The sequence below is a fragment of the Marmota flaviventris genome, chromosome 3 (assembly GCF_047511675.1).
Source record: "Marmota flaviventris isolate mMarFla1 chromosome 3, mMarFla1.hap1, whole genome shotgun sequence".
NCBI classification, from domain to species: Eukaryota; Metazoa; Chordata; class Mammalia; order Rodentia; family Sciuridae; genus Marmota; species Marmota flaviventris.
In genome coordinates this window covers 65,682,574-65,703,077 of record NC_092500.1, presented here as the reverse complement: position 1 = coordinate 65,703,077, position 20,504 = coordinate 65,682,574, and the positions used below count along the sequence as shown (strand labels likewise).

Here is a 20,504-nt window from a genome sequence, read left to right as displayed (position 1 = left end):
CAAGATAAAGAATAACACACCATTCTTTTGAATATTTCTTTAATATTACATTTAAATATTCTCTTTAAATACAGCATTATCACAATGTAAAGAACCTAAAGGGGGAAAATTGTTTTCAGAGAACCAGACGAGCTTTGGATTCACATTGAAAATACTACCTGTATACAGTATGTGAGAAAGGAAACTGGAAAATAAGAATTATGTTAATAAGAATCATTTTTTTTTTTTAATCAAGGCCAAGACTAAGTGGGATTGAAGCAATCTGCTTCTATGATCAGAGGCCTAGCTCTCCTAGCAACCATGAGCTATAATTTTGTCCAACTCGGGTAGCACCAGAAGTGAGATGGACTAGACTGTAGAAAAGGCCCTTTGCTTGACAACAGTTAATGCTAAATGTTAATATTTAGCATTCAGAAGTTTGGGGTCAGCGTGAATCAGAATTGTAGAGTTAATAAAGGGATGGACTTAGATTAAGAAACTAGAGTTTTGTAGAAATATCATGTATCTTACCTTATGGATTGGCAATGAGTTTAATAATAACAAATTTAAATTCATTTGATCCCAAAGGCTAATGTATTTCTTAGCGAGCTGTTGGAATCCACTTCCTAAATTAAGCAGGAGGCTTCCTACGGAGGGAGTCTATAGAGCTCTCCCTCTCCTAACAAACTTGAGAAAATATTTTTTTCCATAGAACTAAAATCCCAAGTAAGCTTCAGTCTTGGGTTCCATGGTTCCAGTCTAAGGTGGGGGAGTGCAGCTCAGTTTGGAAAAGCATCTAGATCATATAGATTGAAGGTACTTAAGACTCAATTATTTTGTGAGGCTGGGTGATGGGGAGAGATATGGACCTATGTAACTTAAGACCTTCCCTCCAAACATAAAACCAAGCAAAAACAGGAATGAACAGGAAAGGCGGAATGGGTTAAAATATTTATCTGTATTAAATAAATACAAGGCCCTCAGGCTTAGATTTTATAAGTGAAATGCTGCTGCCACATACCTGAAGGCTGCTTTAACGTACCAGGGCCTGGCTATCCCCCAAGAAAAGGCTTTATGAGCAAGATAAGTAAGAATAATTATCTCCCCCACTCTCCCTGCCCACCAGAAGTGTTTTTAAACTGGTTAATAAAGCATACCAGATGTGAAGTATGGTGTTAAAGATGCTAAAGAATAGTGTTTTGCTCCCTACCATTTTCATTTTAAAACATAAAATAAATCAGTGTTGTTCATGGAGCAGATCTTGATTGAAACATAAACATAAAAGGAACAGGAACCATTGACAGAGGTAAGAACTGAATTTGAATCCCACTTTATACATTTCAAAGGTTACAATCAGATCTTAATCCTTTGGAACCTGGAAATTCTACGTGGCATCTAAGAATTGGTAGATTCCAATTTTATATCTTATCAAGCAGCAATAAACATTTGCAATTCTTGGGGTTGAACTGGAGTAGTATAAGAACTGTGTAACCCTGTATATCAAAGAAGGACCATGAGTGTGGATACACAAAAACTAGTCGGTGACCTTAAATTGCCACATCTTACATTACATTTAAAGCTCAGATCTCCCAAAGAGGGGGGAAAAAAACCTGTGTGAAAAAGTAAGCATGACACAAATAAAGTCATCTTTCCAGACAGCAGGTTGTTCCTGCAGCCTCCTTTGGATATAGTTAATGCTCCATATAGGCTTCCTAGGGGATGGGTGAGCCCAGCCGGAAGCTGCCCAACAACAGAGCTCATGTTAAGACGATGGCAGAAGCCTCAGGCTCTTTATACCACATCCCCAGCCAATCTCACTTTTTCTTCAAAGGAAAAAGGATGGAGGAAAAAAAGACAAGTTTAACTCTATATCTAAGAACATGTGAAAGAAACAATTCAAGTTATAGACCAAGAATCCCCAGTATGGGGAGCAGGTCAGGGAACACCAAACATGTCAAATATTAACTTATTTATCAAATAGGGGATCCGGGGAAGGTATGGTAAATTTTTAGAAATCCTGGAGGTTTTGTACAGAAACAGAGACCTTTCTGCCTCTCCTCACTAGATCCAACCAGGTGGCCTTTCCAATAGTATGACTGGATATACCAAAATGGGTATCAGAGCAACCACTGAGAAATAAGCTTTCACTCTGCCTGGAGCCCAGGAGAGCAGGGACTTTTTGCCCTGTGTACAGATTCTCGTGTTCTGGTCCCTACATAAATAGCTGCTTGAATTACCCAGCTCCTCCTGTGAGGTCCTACGGCTTTGTTCCAATGGCCCAGAAAGCTCAGTGTTCAGCACTGTGCAGCTTCCTCTAACCTATCCCCACATCAAGCTGGGGCTGGTTTCCTTGGTACTGTTTCCCTTTTAAAAAATACTTGTACAAACAATCCTTTCCCACCCATTTCCCATAGACCCCAATAAAATAACATGGGAGCAGCAGCTGCTTCTACAGTTTTGTTTTGAAATGGCATTAGATAAAATAAGGGAATAAATAGAGAATGGGTGCGAGGCAGTATCTCCACCCCCATATCACACTGCTAGAGGGAGTTCTAGGGCAGACTCTTCAGGGGGTCGGTCCTCATTCTGCTGGGAGGTCTTCTCCACCCCACAGCCTTCTTCAGTGTCCGTGTGGAAAGGGAGGCTTGAGGGGGACCAAGAGGAGCGGAAGTCTTCATTCTCGGGCTCCTCAGAGTTACAATCTTCGGGCAATAGCGCTTCTAGAGTGGGTGTTTTCCCCACCTCTGATTTACAGAGGGCATCTGGGTCTGCGGGGCTGCAAGCCACCAGTGAGGTAACAGGGAGAGAAAAGACACTCAGATCCTTCTCCTTGGGGAAAGAAGCTGTGCCTTCTTCTGTACCAGGCTCTCCTTTCACTCCCAAGACTGGCCTCTGCTCCACCTGGTAGTAGACCAGGGGCCCGCTGTTCAAGTAGGATGGGCTGTTCACCGTGGAAGCAGACGGGTGGTCTGAGTTCTCAGCAAAACACAGGACGGAGGAGCCTGGGGGCAGCTGAGCCTGAATGAGAATGGGGGCTGAGAGGCCTGGGCACAGCTCTTCAGGAACGGCCAGGGGCTCCTCCAGGATGCACACACCCAGGCTCTCAATGCTTGAGTCCAGGCTGGCGCTGGAACCGCTAGAGTCTTCCTCGGCCTTGAGCCGCTCCAGTTCCTCTGCGCTCTGCAGGTGCATCACTGCTGTTTCATTCTCCGCGATGAACTCTTGGAAGTCCTGTGTCTCGGAGCCCTGGGCTCCTGTCAGGCTGCAACTGGCAGTGGGTGAGGGCTCCTCCTCTGGGGCTGCCGGGCGGCTCACCTGCCGCTTGCTCTCTAGCTCCAGCTTCATGATGGTGTGGAGGTAATGAGTCCGGACTCGGATTGGATTAAATTCAATGCGCCCAGCCATGTTCCCACAGCCATCCCTGGAGCAGCCACACGGAAAGGACATGCGATCCACCTGAGGGGGACACAAGGAGGGTGACGCAAGAATCTAACAGTGGAGATAGGAGACATTAGCTGGCAAACACAGGCAGTTGGGATTTGAGGTCTTCCTACAAGAAGCAAGCAATTTAAAACATGCAGCACAAGCTGACAGCACTAGATGGCAGTTACAAGACCACTTGTGCTTGCATTCCAGCTCAGTCATTAATTAGTGGTATGACCTGGACTCATGTATTTCCCCCTAGGGCTTTGTTTCCTCTTCTGAATAAAAAGTGACAAAAATCATATCAAAGGCTCCTTTTGGTTAGAGAATGCAGAGATACCCTAGTGCTGACTGGTCTCAGTAGAAATTTATGTATCTAGGGACTTCCAGAATTTACCTGGTCTTCTGCAATGACAAGCATGGGAAAGTGAGTGGAAGATCTTACTAAAACAAAGCAATACCTTCTGGGAAACTAAACAAAGGTGCCTTAGTTTGCTAAGGTGCTAGAATGAAGGTTCAAGCAATGGCCAGCTGTTTATTATCATTTCACTCATTTTTCCTGGGGAATGACCAGTTTAGTTCTGAAGCATTAACCAAGATAATTTACTTACAGACCAGGGCTATCTGGAAAAGACATGCTTCCTATTTCCAAATTTCCCCTTCATATCCAAAAAGAAAAAACAAAGACAAAAATTGCCAAAAATATAAAACTAGAAATATGAGTAAACAAATATTCGATGTCTTCCTAATGGTATCAACTTAAAGAAATCTGCATACCAGGTCTGTCATCAGGTGTGTAACAGACTGATTCATTATGGGACTTTAGTCTGAAAAACAATTTATTGGCCAGATCTGCTACAGCTATTTGTTACCTAGTTAAAAATCAGAAAGAAAAGGTTGGTTGGGAAAACACAACCAAAACCACTCAGCATCCATATGCTCAGAATACAACTTCCAGACAAATTTTTTTCTCTGGGCTATTTCTGCTATTTTTCTATTGAAATATATCTTTGCAACTGTTCCTTGTCACTTAGCTGATGTTACTTTTTAAAATTTTTTTTTGTTTTGTTTTAGTTGTAGTTGGACACAATACCTTTATTTATTTTTATGCAGTGCTGAGGATCGAACCCAGCCCTCGCACGTGCTAGGCAAGTGCTCTACCACTAAGCCACAACCCCAGCCCGGCTGATGTTACTTTCTTAGAGAAAACTAAGGATTTAAGCTCTGCCAGCCTAGGCTTGATCCAGAATTAAAGGATCTCAAAGCCATTTTGGTTTTTACAAAATTGGAGTAGAGGTTCTACAAGTGTTTGCAGATAGCATCTCTAGGCCCATCTCATTTCTCTGCTTCCTTTTATCTCAAGGAATCAGTCAGGAACAGTTATTAAATGGTAACCATACTAACCTCTGTTCTTTCCTTTGCTAACAGCTGCTTCTTATCACCTCTGAGGTATGAAACACAAAGATAATAGATACCTCCACACCGAAAGAATCCTGTCATGCTTGTTTCCTTTGTTGGTGGAGGAGGGTTGTAGACTTGGAGTGTGTTCACAGCTAGGGGCTTCCATCCCTGGATGGGCAGCCACCCATCTTCCCTGGTACCCGCACCATACCCCATGACCTTGATAGATGCACTATCTCAGGCCAACTTTGACTGACCTGGCATTTAATCCCAGCCTGGCTACAGGCACATGCTTCTGGGTCACAATATAGTCGACAGTCACAACCACATTCTTCCCGAGATAGGCGGATGGCTCGAAGTTCTTGCTTCTCTTCAGCATCAATGCGGTGAACCCCAGAAGCCCTAAGCAGGGCCCGTCGCCTTTTGGTGGGAAGAGGCTGCAGGAAGAAGTAATCATCCACCTCCACATTTTCCACATCAATGTCTTCATCTGAAACATCATCCAGTGTCAGGCCATCAGCCTCTACCGACTCCACGGTCCCATTCTTGGTCAGCTGCAAGAGACAGGAAAGGTTAGCCTCTGAAGCATTAGCAACATAAGCCTCCTCACAGTAATCAGGATAGCAGTGTTCCCCTGAATTTCTGCACTGGGGGAAGATCTGTGTTATTCCACACAGCAGTCACTCTACAGGTGGCCTCTGAGCACTAGAAAAGTGGCAAATGACAAGTCAAGTTTTTAATTTCAGTTAATTTTAAATTTAAATAGCCACATGTGGCTAGTAGGCACTATATTGAAAAGCAAAGGACAAGAGAATAAAACCAGAGCAGAAAGGCAGGAAATCTTTTGTGGCTCTAATATCACCCTGTCAACAAAAGGGACATCATCTTTCTGGGTTCAAGCTTCTCAGAAAACCACTGTCTCATCCTCCCTCCTAGAAGAAAATTTATTCCCAGAAACATTCCCTTCATTTCCATAATTCAGCTCACTTGCTTTTTTTTTCTTTGGTATGGGGAATTAAAGCCAGAGGTGTTACCACTGAGCTCTATCCCCAGTCCTTTTTATTTTTGATTTTGAGACAGGGTATTGCTAAGTTGCTGAGGCTAGCCTTGAGTTTCCAATCTTCCTGCCTCAGCCTCCTGAGTCTCTGGGATTAGTGGTGTGTGTCACCACTTCCAGCTCAGCCCATTTGCCTTTTGACATGGGGAAAAAGGTGTATCAATAGCTGGTTATTCCTGAGATTAACGAATAACCTTGTAAAACACCCTTCAATGTGCACCTCATAGAACCTAAGACCACCTTCTGAGGAAAAGGGTACCTTAAAGTATTAAAGTGTAATAGCAGCTAAAAGGTGTTTGCCAATGAACCTGAATCCTCACAGCATGAACCATTATTTGTGCACGCTCAGAAAAGCTTCATTTTATTGGTGGAAAATGAGCAAATTATCAACAGCCATCAAAGAAAGCCCTCCTAGCCCAGGGTGTAAAAGAAATGTATTCTTTTTCCTTTCTAATCCTTTTTTATTTGACTTCAAAGAAGAATTCCATGTCAGGTAGGGTGGTATAAATAAAACCAAGTGTGCTATCTAAGGGCAGAAATCTGAGTTTTCTGGGCTAAGAGGATAGAAGCCAGGAAATGGAATCTGTGGAAGGACAGATTGAAGACAATCTGTGGCTGAATGAGTTCTGCAAACTCACTAGAGAATCCAAATGAGGCCCTACAGTCCCTGGGGCTCTGGAAGCTGCTGGCAGAATGAAAGCTGAGTGACTGGAGTCTTTGGTTTATTTCATCAGACAACCAGAGAGAGTGCTGGGAAAGTATCAGCTCCTGGGAGAGATGTGATGCAACAAACCTGAGCAGTAAGCTACACACTCAGTTTGTTTGCTTGTTTGGGGGAAAGGGGAAGTTGTCAGGAATGAGGAAAGTAAAGTGCAGGATCTTGGAGTTCCCAGCCTTATTTCTGAACCAGGTAGGCAACTACAAGGTGCCCTTTTATAGACATTAGGATTGCTTTTTTCTGGGTCACCCGTGTGGGCTTCCCTTCTACTATCCTCTCAAAGGAAAGAGATTAGAGATGCAGAGAAAGAAACCCATGTAGAATGTAGATAGGAGAGTTTATTCCGACAGAAGTGGCATTTCAAATCAGTGAAGAGTCTTCTAGTTATTAAGCGATATTGGGACACCTGGATATCCTTTAGGAAAGAAGGGCTATACTCCCGATCATACCATTCATGATAATGAATTCCATATGGACATAACAAAATACAAACTAAAATATTAGAAAAATTATAAGTAACTAAAGCTGCAGAGCTCCAAAGAGTGACAAGAAAAACAGCTGAAAAGGAAAACAAATATTAGATGGCAAATATATTTTTGAGACCAACTGCATCCCTTATAGGATGCTAAAGACAGGAAAAAAAGTAAACTAGACCTGAGAAAGGTCAAGCAAGGATTTTTCTTTTGACATTTAAAGACATATTAGATGCCACTTCTGCTGGTGCTCACTAAATGAATATCCTGCTAATAAGGAGGAATCTAGTATCTCAGTCCTGGATTTACCTGGCTTTGTCCTTGGAATTCCTATTGGGGGATGGGGCACAGAACTGGATTGGATGGTGTCTTGCTTTGATAGATTATTCCACTACCAGATTTAGAAGAAAGGCGTTTTCTTCTAGGGCAAAGGAAGAGCGCCTTCACTGCAATTAACGAGAAGAGTGTTTACTTGCCCAGCTGTTGCTATAGTAGCAGGAAGATGATAGGGCCAGTGATGGAATTCCTCAGACAGAAGAAAGGGACGCCTGGGTGTCATTCTAGTTAGAAAAACAGGTGTAAGGCTTTTAGGAGTAGGCTGAGGGAGGCAGACATAAAGCTTTCAAGGAGAGATAGGAATAAGATCTGGTCAGCCTATATCCTCTGCCACTAGTTTCCAATTCTTCCACATTCTAGTGAATCTACAACCTTGGAAAAATGCAACCACCTATTTTAACATGGGTCACTATGCTTTAGGCCCAAAAGAAACCTAGGGGAAATTTATTTTCTTTTGTGGTGCTGGGGATTGAACCCAGGGCCTTGTGCATAGTAGGCAAGTGCTCTACCCCTAAGCCACACATACAGCCATGGAAATTTTTGAGACCTGTGAAAACTACAGCCATAGAGTGCCAAAACAGTACTAAGATAGCAAATGGGGGGCTATAAAGAGCCATCTGAGATGGGTCTTTTCCCAGCCCCTTTCTCCACCTAACCTAAAGAGCTGGTGCATATCAGATGATAAGATACAATATTATATGACTCTTAAGTACCTATGTGATAATGTAATGAGGTCATAGAAAGAGCAGAGAATATGAAAAGACCCCAAATCTGTCCCACATATCTGGGCAAGGGAAAAATCATTTGGTAAGAAATTGAACATTGTGTTCTCTTTGAGTTCTAGGGGGTGACAGACCTGAAAGCATTCAGGTATGCACATTTTAAATTTAAAAAAAAAAAAAATTATTGGGTGGTTGGGGGTGAGGAAAGGGAATTCCAGAGAAGGGTTTTTGCTATCTCTGGAAGATACCTCCAGAGACAAAAAAGAAGGGAGGCTCAGAAAGATTTTTTTTTTTTAAATATTTTTTAGTTGTTGATGTACTTTTATTTTTTATTTATTTAAATGTGGCGCTGAGGATCAAACCCAGTGCCTCACACATGCTAGGCAAGTGCTCTGCCACTGAGCCACAACCCCAGCCTCTCAGAAAGATCTGAATGCAAAAATTGAGACTTCTTTTTAGAAAGCTCTGGAATCTCTATATGACAAGGACAACCATCAAATTTAAAAAAATCAATGGAACTTCATGTCCCTATTCAGGCCCATAAAGAGAGAAACTTGACAATAACCCTAAAATCAACAGACCTAGATCAGTTCCCACATTTTCTTGGCATATGGGAAGTACCAGACCCCGGACCCCTTAGGCACCTTCATTTTCTTGGCATGGAGTTTCTCTTCCTTCAGATGCTCACGAAGAATCTCTCGATGGTTCACCTCCTGCTCTTGTGCAAACTCACAGAGTGTATAGCTGCGTACAGAGTTGTGGCGCTGGGCCATGCCCAGAGAGCTACCACCCTGGCTGGGCACACTGGTGAAACCCTGGCGTCTGGCAAAGTAGTATACCGTCACCTGGTCAAAGCGGACATTTTTCCTCCGTAGCTGCTTCTGCCGCTTCAGGATGGATGTGGCTGAGAAGAGAGCACAGAAAGAGATTATTAACCCAGAGATGGCCTGTTTTGGGACCTTGCTCTTTCTCATTCATCTAGGCTCTTAACTTCCCTCCTCTAAATGCGCTCCTTGCATCTACAGAACTTTCTAAAATTTTCAAATCATAAATGCATAGTTAGAAAGGACCTTGAACCTCACTGGTTCATACTACTGCCTCTAGACTGACATCACCTAATCAGATTACCACAAAATCTATTTTTAGACAGCAGCTGGGTAGAGGACTGCTAGGTGATCTTTTTAAGATATAATAATCTATAACTTAACTGACCACATGTGGCAATTCAAGTTAGTTAAAATTTAAAAAATTTAAAGTCACAGCCTCAGTTACACTAATCACATTTCAAGTGCTCATGAGTCTTATGTGGCTAATGGCTACCACGGGACAATGCAAATATAAAATATTTCTATCATAATAGAAAATTCTTTTGGACAGAATTTACCTATAGCAGGGGGGAGGGCAAGACTTTTCCCCTAAAAGGCCAGATAGATATTTTAGGCTCTAAAGCCATGGTATCTGTTGCAACTATTCAACTCTTATTGTCATAGCATGAAAGCAATCACAGATATAAGTGTGTTCCAATAAAACTTTATTTACAAAATCAGGCAATGGGCTAGATGTGGCCCTTGATTTAGATGATCAGAAGTTCTTTCCAAGAACTAATTGAGCCATAAGAATTAAGAACTCTGGAGGGGTCCCAGTTGTCTAGGCAGCAAGCATGTATTATGTCCTGGTACAGCTCTTAATTTCTTGAACCTCTGGGGGGATTCTGCTTGGGGAAGGATAGAGTCCTGAACTACTTCTTCGATCTAATTCAGGCCACTCTGGGGACCCACAAACCACAACACAAATAAAATCAGTAAGAATAAATCAGATTTCAGTCTACACTAACGGAGCGACAAGGTCCTCTGCAAAGCAAGGAAAAACTGTGATAAGGGCAAATCCTGAAACTGGACAGATGCTATCTGGAGAGCTGCAGTAGGCTCTATGCTTGGGGAATTTGGGCGCAGGCAGGAAGGGAGTGGCTTACTCACGTGTGAAGCTGGCAGTTGTAGGAGGATTGAGGCTGTCACAGCTGTCAGCACTGTCACTGCTGGAGATCTCATCATCTGAGTTGGAAACTGATGAGCCCACATCCACATCATCAAACTTCCTTTTGAGACTCGAGCCCGTGAATGCATCCATTGGTTTCAAAGGGTTTCCTTGGGGAGCCTACCAGGTTGGCCCCAAGCTTCTGCTCACCACCAGCTAACCCGCTGCATTAGGATTCTGCCCAGGGGAAAAGAGGAATCAGCATTCCTAAGACAGACCCCTCCTAAGTCTACATACACAGCTCTCTAACTGAAGAAAGAAAGTACCTGACTTAGCACTAACGTCTGGTTCTCAAGATTAGGTCATTTCTCAACTGATTCTGGCCAGTATGCGCCTACTTTTATTTTCTATCAGCTCCTCCAGGATCAGTCACTCTTAGAATAGTGAGAAGAGTTGCAGCAGCACCCTTCCCAATGGAGGGAATGCCTCTGATTCCAATCCAGCTGGGCTTAGGCTTCATTAGCCCAAGATAACAGTCAATGTTCTTCTGATCACATAGGAGCGGTTCTCCAAGGAACCAGTGGGAGGGACTGGAGATCAGAGGTGGAATTAAGCTTTGCCTAAACCAAGACTAGACCCAATTATTTTTCCTAGTAATAACATAACAGCCTGGCACTTCTCAAAGTGTGTATCTTAAATATATTAATTCCATGGATATTAATAGCTTTTACATGGAAATAGCACTACTGTGTCAAAATTGTTTAGAAAACTGCTTATGGCAGAACCTCTTAGAGGCTTTTAATATATTAATATACACGGCAAAGGCCGGGAGTAAACAGAATGCAGTGTTTCACAAACCTGATTATGGAACCCACTGTTTCCAAAATATGTTAGGGAACAGATAATCCTCAGAACACACCTTTGGAAATACTGCTCCAGGCTCTCAATTTTGAAGGTACTGGCAGTCATGAATACCCTTGACCCAGATCTTCACAAGTATAAACTGTCTCACCAACTTTTAAAAAGGTCAAATTTAGTACTAAAGGTCCCAAGATTACAATCTGTACTGGCTTCAAAACCCAGAATCTGGGGCTGCAGATGTAGGTAAGTGGTAGACAGCTTGCCTACATACACAAAGCTCTGAGTTCAATCCCTATCACCACAACACAAAATAAAAGCAAAAACAACCAGAATCTTTCATAATCTCATACTGGTCTATCATCATCCTCTGTGCAAGGAGAATGTAGCTTTACAATCTTTGACCTCTGAAAAGAAATCAGCAAGGGGAAAACAAATAGCAAAAGAAGTGACAATTTTGATTCTGGTTACATCAATATGGCAGGCAGTGTTTTCAATAAGCTGTCACACAACCAAGGAGTCCTAAAGTTCACTTCCCAGGTACAAATCTTTCTCCTTATCTGTCTTTGGACTTAAGTTCCAGAAGGACATGAATTTGTTCAGGAGAAATGCTGTCAGAGCCAAAGCCATGTGTGATGAGAAGCCTCTCTTGCTTTGCCTCTGTAATGCCAGAATCTCCCCAGACTATGATCTCACTAGTTGCTAATTATGCAGCAGGAATAACAACACTGCCCAGAACGACAAAGCTGTATTACTGCAGAGTAGCTACCCAGGATATATACCATGGAGGAAAAAGGTGCCTGTACAGAGCTATTTTTCTGGCCTGTGTCTCTTGGAAGTAATTTGGATCAGCTCTAGAAAATCAACCAGACCTAATAAGTACTTTAAAGAAGATATTTCCTAATCTATTCAGATCATATCAAAAGTCTCTAATTCAAGTTATAAGATGTACCTAAAAACCCTCAGCTGTCATAGGTCTCAGACAAACACATTTTCAAATAAATTTGGGCAGGAAGGAAAAAAATAATTAAGTACTTCATAAGAATTGTAATTAAAAGTGAGCCCAAAGTATCTTCTGTTCTTTAGGTTACTAATCAGAGGGCTACATTCTTAGGACATGATGAGAATGGAGAACACTTTAGGGGTTAAGATTTTTGCTAGGCCAGGTGCGGTGGCACACGCCTGAGGTAGGAGGATTGTGAACCTCTGGAGCCTGAGGTAGGAGGATTGTGAGTTCAAAGCCAGCCTCAGGAACTTAGCGAGGACCTAAGCAACTCAGTGAGACTCTGTCTCTAAATAAAAAATCAAAGGGGTTGGGGATGTGGCTCAGTGGTTAAGTGCCCCTGAATTCAATTCCAGGTTCAAAAAAAAAAAAAAGAGAGAAGATTTTCTCTGGATGTAAAGATACCTAACAACTAACAAATTTCTCATTCCACTGTATTATTGGTCACAAGGGCATGAGGGGGACACCTTTATAATTGAATACTTATGTGAATGTAAACAAATAAATAATAATAATGCTGACTACTGAACTTAATTTTTCCTACTTAATAAATACCTTATTGCCCACATGAGATATCAGACTGAGCTGAAAAATCTGCTTTCTCAGAAAGGGCTCAAGTCCACTTTCAGTTTTAACTAGCTCCAGTTAATGCTAGTACTAGAGAAAAATGGCATTTTCCTTGGCCTGGAAACACTCAGGATTTATGATTAGAAGCAAATGTGCACTCCCGTTTTTTCCTCAGGTGTACCTTTGCTTCAAGTAGTTTGAGTGTCCTTTGAATATTTCTCTTTAAATCCCACACTAGCTTGGGTCTGGTCCAAAATCATCTTTGTTACTAAAATTCTCCACTGTCTTAACTCAGTTGCCCTCTAGAGTATAATTTCCCTTAGGGTTGCCTTTTGTACACTCAAGTGCAGCAAGGATTGCTGGCTGCTTTATCTAGTCCCTTCCTCCTTTTTTTCTATGTCTTCCACACTTCTTCTGGAATAGTGGTTTCTGGGTAATGATGGAGGTAGGTAAGAAAGAAAAGGAGAAAAGAGAAAGAGAGGAGGGGGGAAAGAGGTGTATGTGTGTATGTGAAATCAAGAGAATCCTTGAGTTATCTGAGAATAACCAGAATCTATATGTATAAATAATGAGCCATGATCTAACTATCCCATTAATAAGATCTGGGAATGCAGTTCAGTGGTAGAACGCTTGCTTGAGGCCCTATGTTCAATCCCCAGCACCAGAAAAAACAATAAAATGAAAACAAGCAACAAAACAAATAAAATTGCATCAACTTGGATGGAACACCAGAAAATCCTTAAGGAGACTGCACTGTTCTACTTCTATTCACCTTTCCCAAGATTTATGAGCATCACTTTTTCTGTCATTAACTTCATTATTTAAATTTTTAAAATTCCAACTATCATGGCCTAATAATAAAAGTTTACATTTCAACACAACTCTCCTTGCTCAACTCTCTGATGTGAACTTGACAGATAAAGATGCTCATGAGCACCAAGAACAAACTTCCCAACCATGTTCACTGGGACCTGAAGAGATCTTTCTTTGCAAGGGAAACAACTAGAACAGGTTCTATACTTGCCTGTTCACGAAACTAATCTTTCATACCAGAACTAAAAATGAGTCATTCCCACTTCTCTTAAATATCCACTGGTAGAGGATCAATGCTTGTGTTCAAGAGATAATCTTATAAGTTACACTCCGAGCACTTAAACCTATATGGAAATAATCAAGGTGAGACTGGAAATGCAGTCATAACTGACAGTTAACTGTCAAAATGACCAACTCAAATAACAAATACTTTTGGACAAATAATGTTTCCCTCTATAAAAGCTTTTAAATGCCGGTGAAATGAAGGTCAGCTGACACTTTCTGGCTATATGCCTTATGGTCTTTTCTCAAGTGTTGGTAGATGAACATTTCCAAAAGGTATATAAAACTGTTCAGATCTACAGTATGTAAAAGACTTTATAGACTGGCACCAAATAAAACCAGAAGATGTATTTCAGTACTAAGATCTAAGTTTTTTCAGGCCCATAAGGTGTCCTATAAGCACCAAAACAAACCCAAAGTCCCTGCATATGTGAAACTAGCAAGAGGGTCAGCCCAGTAAAAAGTTCTGTGGTAGAATATATATGCAAAGTTTAGGTAATATCAGCCTCTTTCTTAAATGAATCCAAAATAATAAAACAGGGTATATCTCTCAGAAGAAAGTCTCCCCACTCAACTGGAACCCAATCTTCTGCTAAAGGTCAAGAGACCAAAATCTGTAGTAAGATCTTATGGGCTACCCATAACTGAGTTAAAGGAAGTAAGGCTTACTGCTAAAGTGTCAGGATAAACTTGACTGAGATAGTCTGCCATGCTCCCCCTTTTATGAGACACTGTGATTGATTCTCGAATACTATGAATTTCATAAATCCATGTGTCCTTGTGATCACCAGGTTCACAAATTTAAAAAAGCACTCAAGTAAAAACCTCCTGTTTAAACAAGGTGTTTAGAAAAAGCTCCCTTCCCATACCTACTCGGGTTTTTACCCATCACTAACACAAGGTTAGAACTGAACTTTCCATGTCTGAACTACCATCACAGGGAGGACACAAGATCTTTGTAGTAGAACTGGAACATGATGCTGCATTAGCTCTCAAGGATATCCCGTCATTTATAACTCTGGCACACACCAACATCCTGGCTTTGGAGATTTGCAAGATGGAAAGCCAGTAAAGAAAAGGAAAATCTGAATTAACTACGGATTTACCATGAACTGAAAATTGCAGGACAAGGGTACAGTGTTGTCTCTTGGGGATAACTTCTAACCTTTCATAATGAAGAATGGTTTGTGTGTCACATTGCCACTCTAAACCCCTTTAAAAGGCTGAATCAAGGCTAAAAGGGATGGATGGCAGTCGGCTGCGTGTTTGGGCCTGTAAAAAAAAAGATCAAGCTAGCAACCAGGGTAAGTGATGCTTTCATTTTCATACACAACGCCAGAAAAATGGGGGATATCAGAAACCAAGGCTTAAGGGTCATGTCAAGTCACCAGTTCCCTTTAATAAGCACCCCTGAGGAATCTTTCAGCTCTCGACCCATTTCTGATTCCTGCTAACCTTCCCGCTCATTCCAATCATTTGCAGCCCGTACTCAGCCTTCCTCATCCCTTCCTGACTGCTACTCACAAATTCCCAACCACTCCTCCCACATTTTCCTCTACCCGCCCCCCCCCTTCCCTCCATCCTACATCATTCTCCACTCCTTTCCGAACTCAACCTCATCCGCAATCCTGCCGGCTTCCAAGGCGCCCATCCGTCTCCCTCGAGCTACCCCCGTAGTCCGGGCCCGCATCCTCGGTGCCCCTCGCTCCCACGCCTCTCCCCGACTCCGTTCCTTCCCAGCGGCGCCCCAGCTCCCCGCCCTCCGACCGCTCCCGTCCGAGCTTCCCTCATTTCTGACCCCTCCATCCGCACGGCTCTGGGTTTGACCACTCCTCCACAGCCGCCCGAGGGCCGATCCCGAAAAAGGACGAGGCGGCACCCTCCGCCCCGCACCCCCAGGCCCATTACCAGCCCCGCCGCAGCTGCCTCCTCCCGTGATGGTCTCTGCCGCCCCCGCTGCCGCCGCCGCCGCCCTAGCCCGGGTGGGAAGGAGGGAGGAGTGAGCGAGTCCCGGGCCCCGCGGCGACGGTCGGGGAGCTCCCAGGGCGGCAGGGCGGGGAGGGAGGGCGGGTGGGCAGGCTGGCCGGCCGGCCGGCCGGCAGGCAGGCGGCGGGGGGCGGGCGGCTCCGGCAACTCAGGCGCCCCTGGCAGCACAAGCACAGAACCGCCCCGGCTCCGGCTAACAATAGGCTCCGGCCGCAGCGCTCCGGCTCTTATAGGCGCCGGCACGTCCTAGCCGAGCCCCGAGGCAGGCTGGGAAATGGAGTCTACGTACCGGCCCCATGCCCAACTGCATGCTGGGAGTTGGAGGCGGCGAGTGCCGCAAACCAGAAGCCGGCCGGCGAACAGGCTACAGAGACGACGTCCGCAGCTGACCCTGGGAAGGCGGGTTTGGTGCCGCTGCAGTCTTTTGAAACGGAAGGCAGGAGCCCCTCAGCTATACATCTTCAGTGACTAAACGAATTCTCCCTTTTTTCTTTATCCAGTACCACACTCCATGCCTAAGGAACATAATCCTCCTCACTCATGGGTCTTAGTCTTCAGCAATATGACTTGCTGCAACCCGCCCAAGTTAGAAGAAAATACAAGCATTATTTTGAGTTATCTACATATATGATGGGCTGATTTAGGTGTTTTCTTTCAAAAAAAAATTTACCATTGTCTTTGATATTCACAACTTTGCAGCCCATCTTTAGGATGGGGAAAACAAAGACTAAGAAATCCAAAGTAACTTGAGACTTGCCAAGGACACAGAGCTTCCCCCCCCAACCCCCCCCCCCCCCCCCCCCGCGCCAAATCTCGTTTCTCCCTTGACTTGTAAGACTTTGCTGGATCTAGACACATCCTGTAGTGCTCCATCCTTAATCCATCATACTGTTGTGCTCCACCCCCAATTTGTCATCCAGTTTCCTTCTACAGTCACTGTCCCATACTTTGCTTCAATACAATAACAGTCCACTGGTATCCTTGGGCAATTATGCTTTTCTTATCTCAGGACCTTTTGTCTAGAACCTTTTCCACCAGCTGACCATAAGCTTACTCCTTCACTTAGTATCTGTTCAAATGTCCTCATATCAGAGTTTCCTTAGCCATATTCCTAGAAGTGCTTCTCCTTAGTCTCTATCCTTTTGCCTTACATTTCTCCTAGCATTACCATCTGACATATTTATTGTTTTTCAGTCTTCTTTCACTTGACTGAATTCCACCAGTCAAAGAAATTGTTTTGTTCACTGTATTCTTAATACAAAACCTGGTATTTGACATTTGGAAGCACAGTAGATATTTATTGGAGGGACTTTTTTTTGGGGGGGGGGGGCGGTTTACTAGGATTTAACCCAGGGGCACTCTACCCAGTCCTTTTTAAATTATTTTAATTTTGAGGTAGGGTCTCCCTAAATTGCCAGGGCTGGCCTTTAAGTGTAATCCTCCTGAGTCTCTGGGATTACAGGTATGGGTCACTGTGCTGGTGAATAGCAGGATTTTAACTCAAGTTAGGCTAGTTCCAAATGCTAGTGTATTTTTCACTGCAACCAAGAATTAGGAAGCCAAATCTACTGGCTATCAAGCCATCTCACCTTTAGAATTGAGAGGATGAATGGCTTAGAAAATTGCCAACTATTTTCCAGAGTTCTCCCTTAGGGAACGTCAGAAACTTTAAGCAGCTAGGACACCATAATGCAAAATGAAAAAACAACAGGTTATCACTAAAAAAAAAAAAGTCAATTTGGGGGGTACCAGGCACTAATCATCTACCTGTTGGAATTTAGAATGAATGACATGTGATCAAGAGCATGGAGCCAGACTGCTCCTATTCCTCCACTCACCTGTGGTGTGACCCTGGGCAAATTACATAACTTCTGTGCCTTAGCTTCTTCATCTGAAAAATGGGGATAACAGTATATATCTCACAGGATTTTATGAAGGTTGAACAGTTACTATATTACTAAATGTTTACAACACACTCAGTGCTATGTAAATATTATTTAAAATGATAAGTTATCTAATCTTTCTGGGCAAAGACAAAAAAGAAAAGGCCCCAGATCATTATGTGAATCAGTGGGCTAACAAAAAAAAAAAAAAAACAGCCTAAAGGGGATGTTGAGCAGGCTAAAAAGGTATCTCATAGGCCTACACATTCAGAGTTCCAACAGTCATAGAAATTTGTCAACCTCAATGTCCAGGTTTATTGATTAATGCCATCAAACTAGAAAGTAGCAAAGGCTGGGTGCAGTGGAAAATGCCTGTAATACCATTACTGAGGAGGCTGAGGCAGGTGGATCACAAGTTCAAAGCCAGCCTGGCCAATTTAGTGAGATCCCGTCTCAAAACAAAATTTTTTAAAAAGGTAGCTCAATGGTAGTACTCTTGCTTAGTATGCAGAAGGCCCTAGGTTCAATCCCAGTACTATAAAAACAAGAGGCCAGGCATGGTGGTGCAAGCCTGTTATGTTAGTGGCTCAGGAGGCTGAGACAGGATTGCAAGTTCTAAGCCAGCCTCAGCAACTTAGGTCCTAAGCAATTCATCGAGACCCCATCTCAAGTTAAAAATAAAAAGGGCTGGGGATCTGGCTCAGTGGTTAAGTGCCCCTGGGTTCAATCCCTAGTGCAAAAAGAAAGAGGGGCTGGGGTTGTGCTCAGTGGTAGAGCACTTGCCTGGCATGTGTGAGGAACTGGGTTTGATCCTCAGCACCACATAAAAATAAAGATATTGTGTCCACCTAAAAGAAAGAAAGAAAAACAAAACAAAACAAAAAACTAGAAGATGTCAAATCATGAGTAGCACATTCTTTGAAAAAACAGCAGAATTCAATTTTGCAAGAAGCTCTAGATCGGTTAAAAGATCATCTGGACTTCTAGCAAATATTACAACTACGCATCATGAAGTCACTTATTCACTCTATTTAGCCCTTATGATACAATCACTAGGTTAAATTACTACAGTTGTGCCAGTTAACCCATAATAACTGCAATTCTGCTCCAGTAAGCAGGGCCTTTGGAAGGCAAAGGTCTGATGGCAGCTGCTAAGGAAGCTCAAGTGCATAAGAATAGGAAAAGAATTTCTATGTCTTTGAAATAGAATTACAAAGAAAAGTGAGAAAAATGCTAATATTATTATGTTAAGAATAACACTGGATGTGCCATTCTAAATATTACTGCTTTGCCAGACCATGCTGGAGCTTATGTATGGACAGCTGGGAATGCACACAAATTACTAATAGCTAGTTTTAGGGGTTAAAAAAAAATCAAAAGACATAAGACCAAAAACAAGCACTGCAAACAGAAGCCACAAAACCCTGGCAAGGTAGTGCTTGCCTATAATTAACAGCTACTCAGGAGGCTGAGGCGGGAGGATTGCAAGTTCAAGGCCAGCCTGAGCAAATAAGCAACTAACCCTGTCTCAAGATAAAAAATAAAAAGAGCTGGGAATGTAACTTAGTGGTAGAACACGGCTGGGTTCAATCCCCAGAACAGCAAATAAATGAATGAATGAATGAATGAATAAAAAACAGCAGCTGTGGATAAAATCCCCAAAGTCAGATTTCGTGTTCTGGGCAGTATTTATATATCCATCTTGCAGTTATATCTACATAGGAAGGCAATCTTATACTCAGGAGTATCTTTAGTTTACTGAGCAACTAAATAGATATATAAAGTACAAAATAAAATTGTTTTATAGTCATTTTCCATTTGAATCTCTGAACAACCCCTATTATTAAACCCCTACTGTATGAATTATTATCTCCTTTCTTCTTCTTCTTCTTCTTTTTTTTTTTTTTTTTTTTTTTGTAGTGCTAAGGATTGAATCCAGGGCCTTATGCATACTAGGCAAGTACTCTACCACTGAACCCTAGCACTAGAGAGTAAGCTTAATAAATTCAAGTAAGTGAATGAAAATCTGAAGCAAGATTATAAAGATGTCTAGGGAAAGATATTAACTAATCCTTTAAATGGAAAATTAGACAGAACTCAAAAATAAAACAGGAATCTGTAGTGATTAAAATGAGGAACATATACCTCATCTTAAAAAAAAAAACTAAAAAACTTAGTTTTTTTTTTAAGATGAGGTATATGTTCCTCATTTTAATAAACTAGTTATTATTCATGTCCCAAAAGATCACATACACAGTAGAAAATAATATAATTACAATATGATAGTATTATTTTAAAAAGCAAGTTTCCTTATAATTGAAATTAGTCATAAAAAAATTATATACAACTTTTAAATTTTTGAATTTGAGAATGCAAATGCTTGTCTTACTTGCAGTTTTTCAGGTAGCATTTTAGAATAGGCCTGTGTTCATAAGGAACAACATAAAAGAAATGTGAAAATAAAGAGGGAAGATGTAGAAAGATTAAGGAAGTGGTTCAAGGTTGAAGGTAAAATACAAGGTCATTGAAAGAAGCAAGGAATCCGCAGAATAAAAGCAGTTGCTGGTAGCATTACTGTCATGTCACATAGGACATCTTTCCCAGATCATTCCTCGTTTAAGTCTTAGAATTAGTATGATGAAGTAAAAATGTAATCATAAACTAAAAATAAATATTCTAGCAGAAAAAGCTTTACCCCACAACTAAGAAAATAAGAGCATTTATGTGAAAAACAATGCTCTTTTCACAGAGAGCTATCCTCTCTGATACAGAATATAAATGATTCAGCTATGTGGGACATTTGTGCCATTCCTGTTAAGACTGGAGTTCTTGTGACAAACCAGTAGGGGCCATAACAAATCAGATACCTGTAGAAGAACCATCCATGGCCAAGAAAGCAGACTAATGATTTAGTAAAATAATAAAATGGTTCTACTTTAGCTTTCAGTGCCAAACTATCTAAAATTGTTGGTCCTGGCCAGAGAAAAAAGTTACAATGAGGGAGAAGTCAGTCCTGGCTTCAAATATTT

General features: G+C 42.1%; 1 protein-coding gene and 1 non-coding gene across 6 annotated transcripts; both read right to left on the bottom strand.

Annotated features, from left to right (window-relative positions):
• Positions 1 to 22: 22 nt before the first annotated feature.
• On the bottom strand, positions 23 to 15,772 carry Csrnp2 (cysteine and serine rich nuclear protein 2). Of its 5 annotated transcripts, none has more exons than XM_071609838.1 (5): positions 15,515 to 15,772; positions 10,086 to 14,878; positions 8,754 to 9,013; positions 5,061 to 5,357; positions 23 to 3,435 (listed from the first exon to the last, which is right to left on the bottom strand). In XM_071609838.1, exons 2-5 carry the CDS (start codon positions 10,234 to 10,236, stop codon positions 2,512 to 2,514), a joined length of 1,632 nt encoding a protein of 543 aa, XP_071465939.1. In that variant the 5' UTR covers positions 10,237 to 14,878; positions 15,515 to 15,772; the 3' UTR covers positions 23 to 2,511. The 5 variants fall into 5 exon arrangements, with proteins under 5 accessions (XP_071465939.1, XP_071465941.1, XP_071465942.1 ...); XM_071609840.1 differs by having other exon boundaries at positions 10,086 to 10,320; XM_071609841.1 differs by lacking the exon at positions 15,515 to 15,772 and adding an exon at positions 15,405 to 15,506 and having other exon boundaries at positions 10,086 to 10,320.
• On the bottom strand, positions 7,842 to 7,914 carry Trnas-acu (transfer RNA serine (anticodon ACU)). The gene has a single exon. It is a non-coding gene; the product is annotated as a tRNA-Ser (tRNA).
• Positions 15,773 to 20,504: the final 4,732 nt, after the last annotated feature.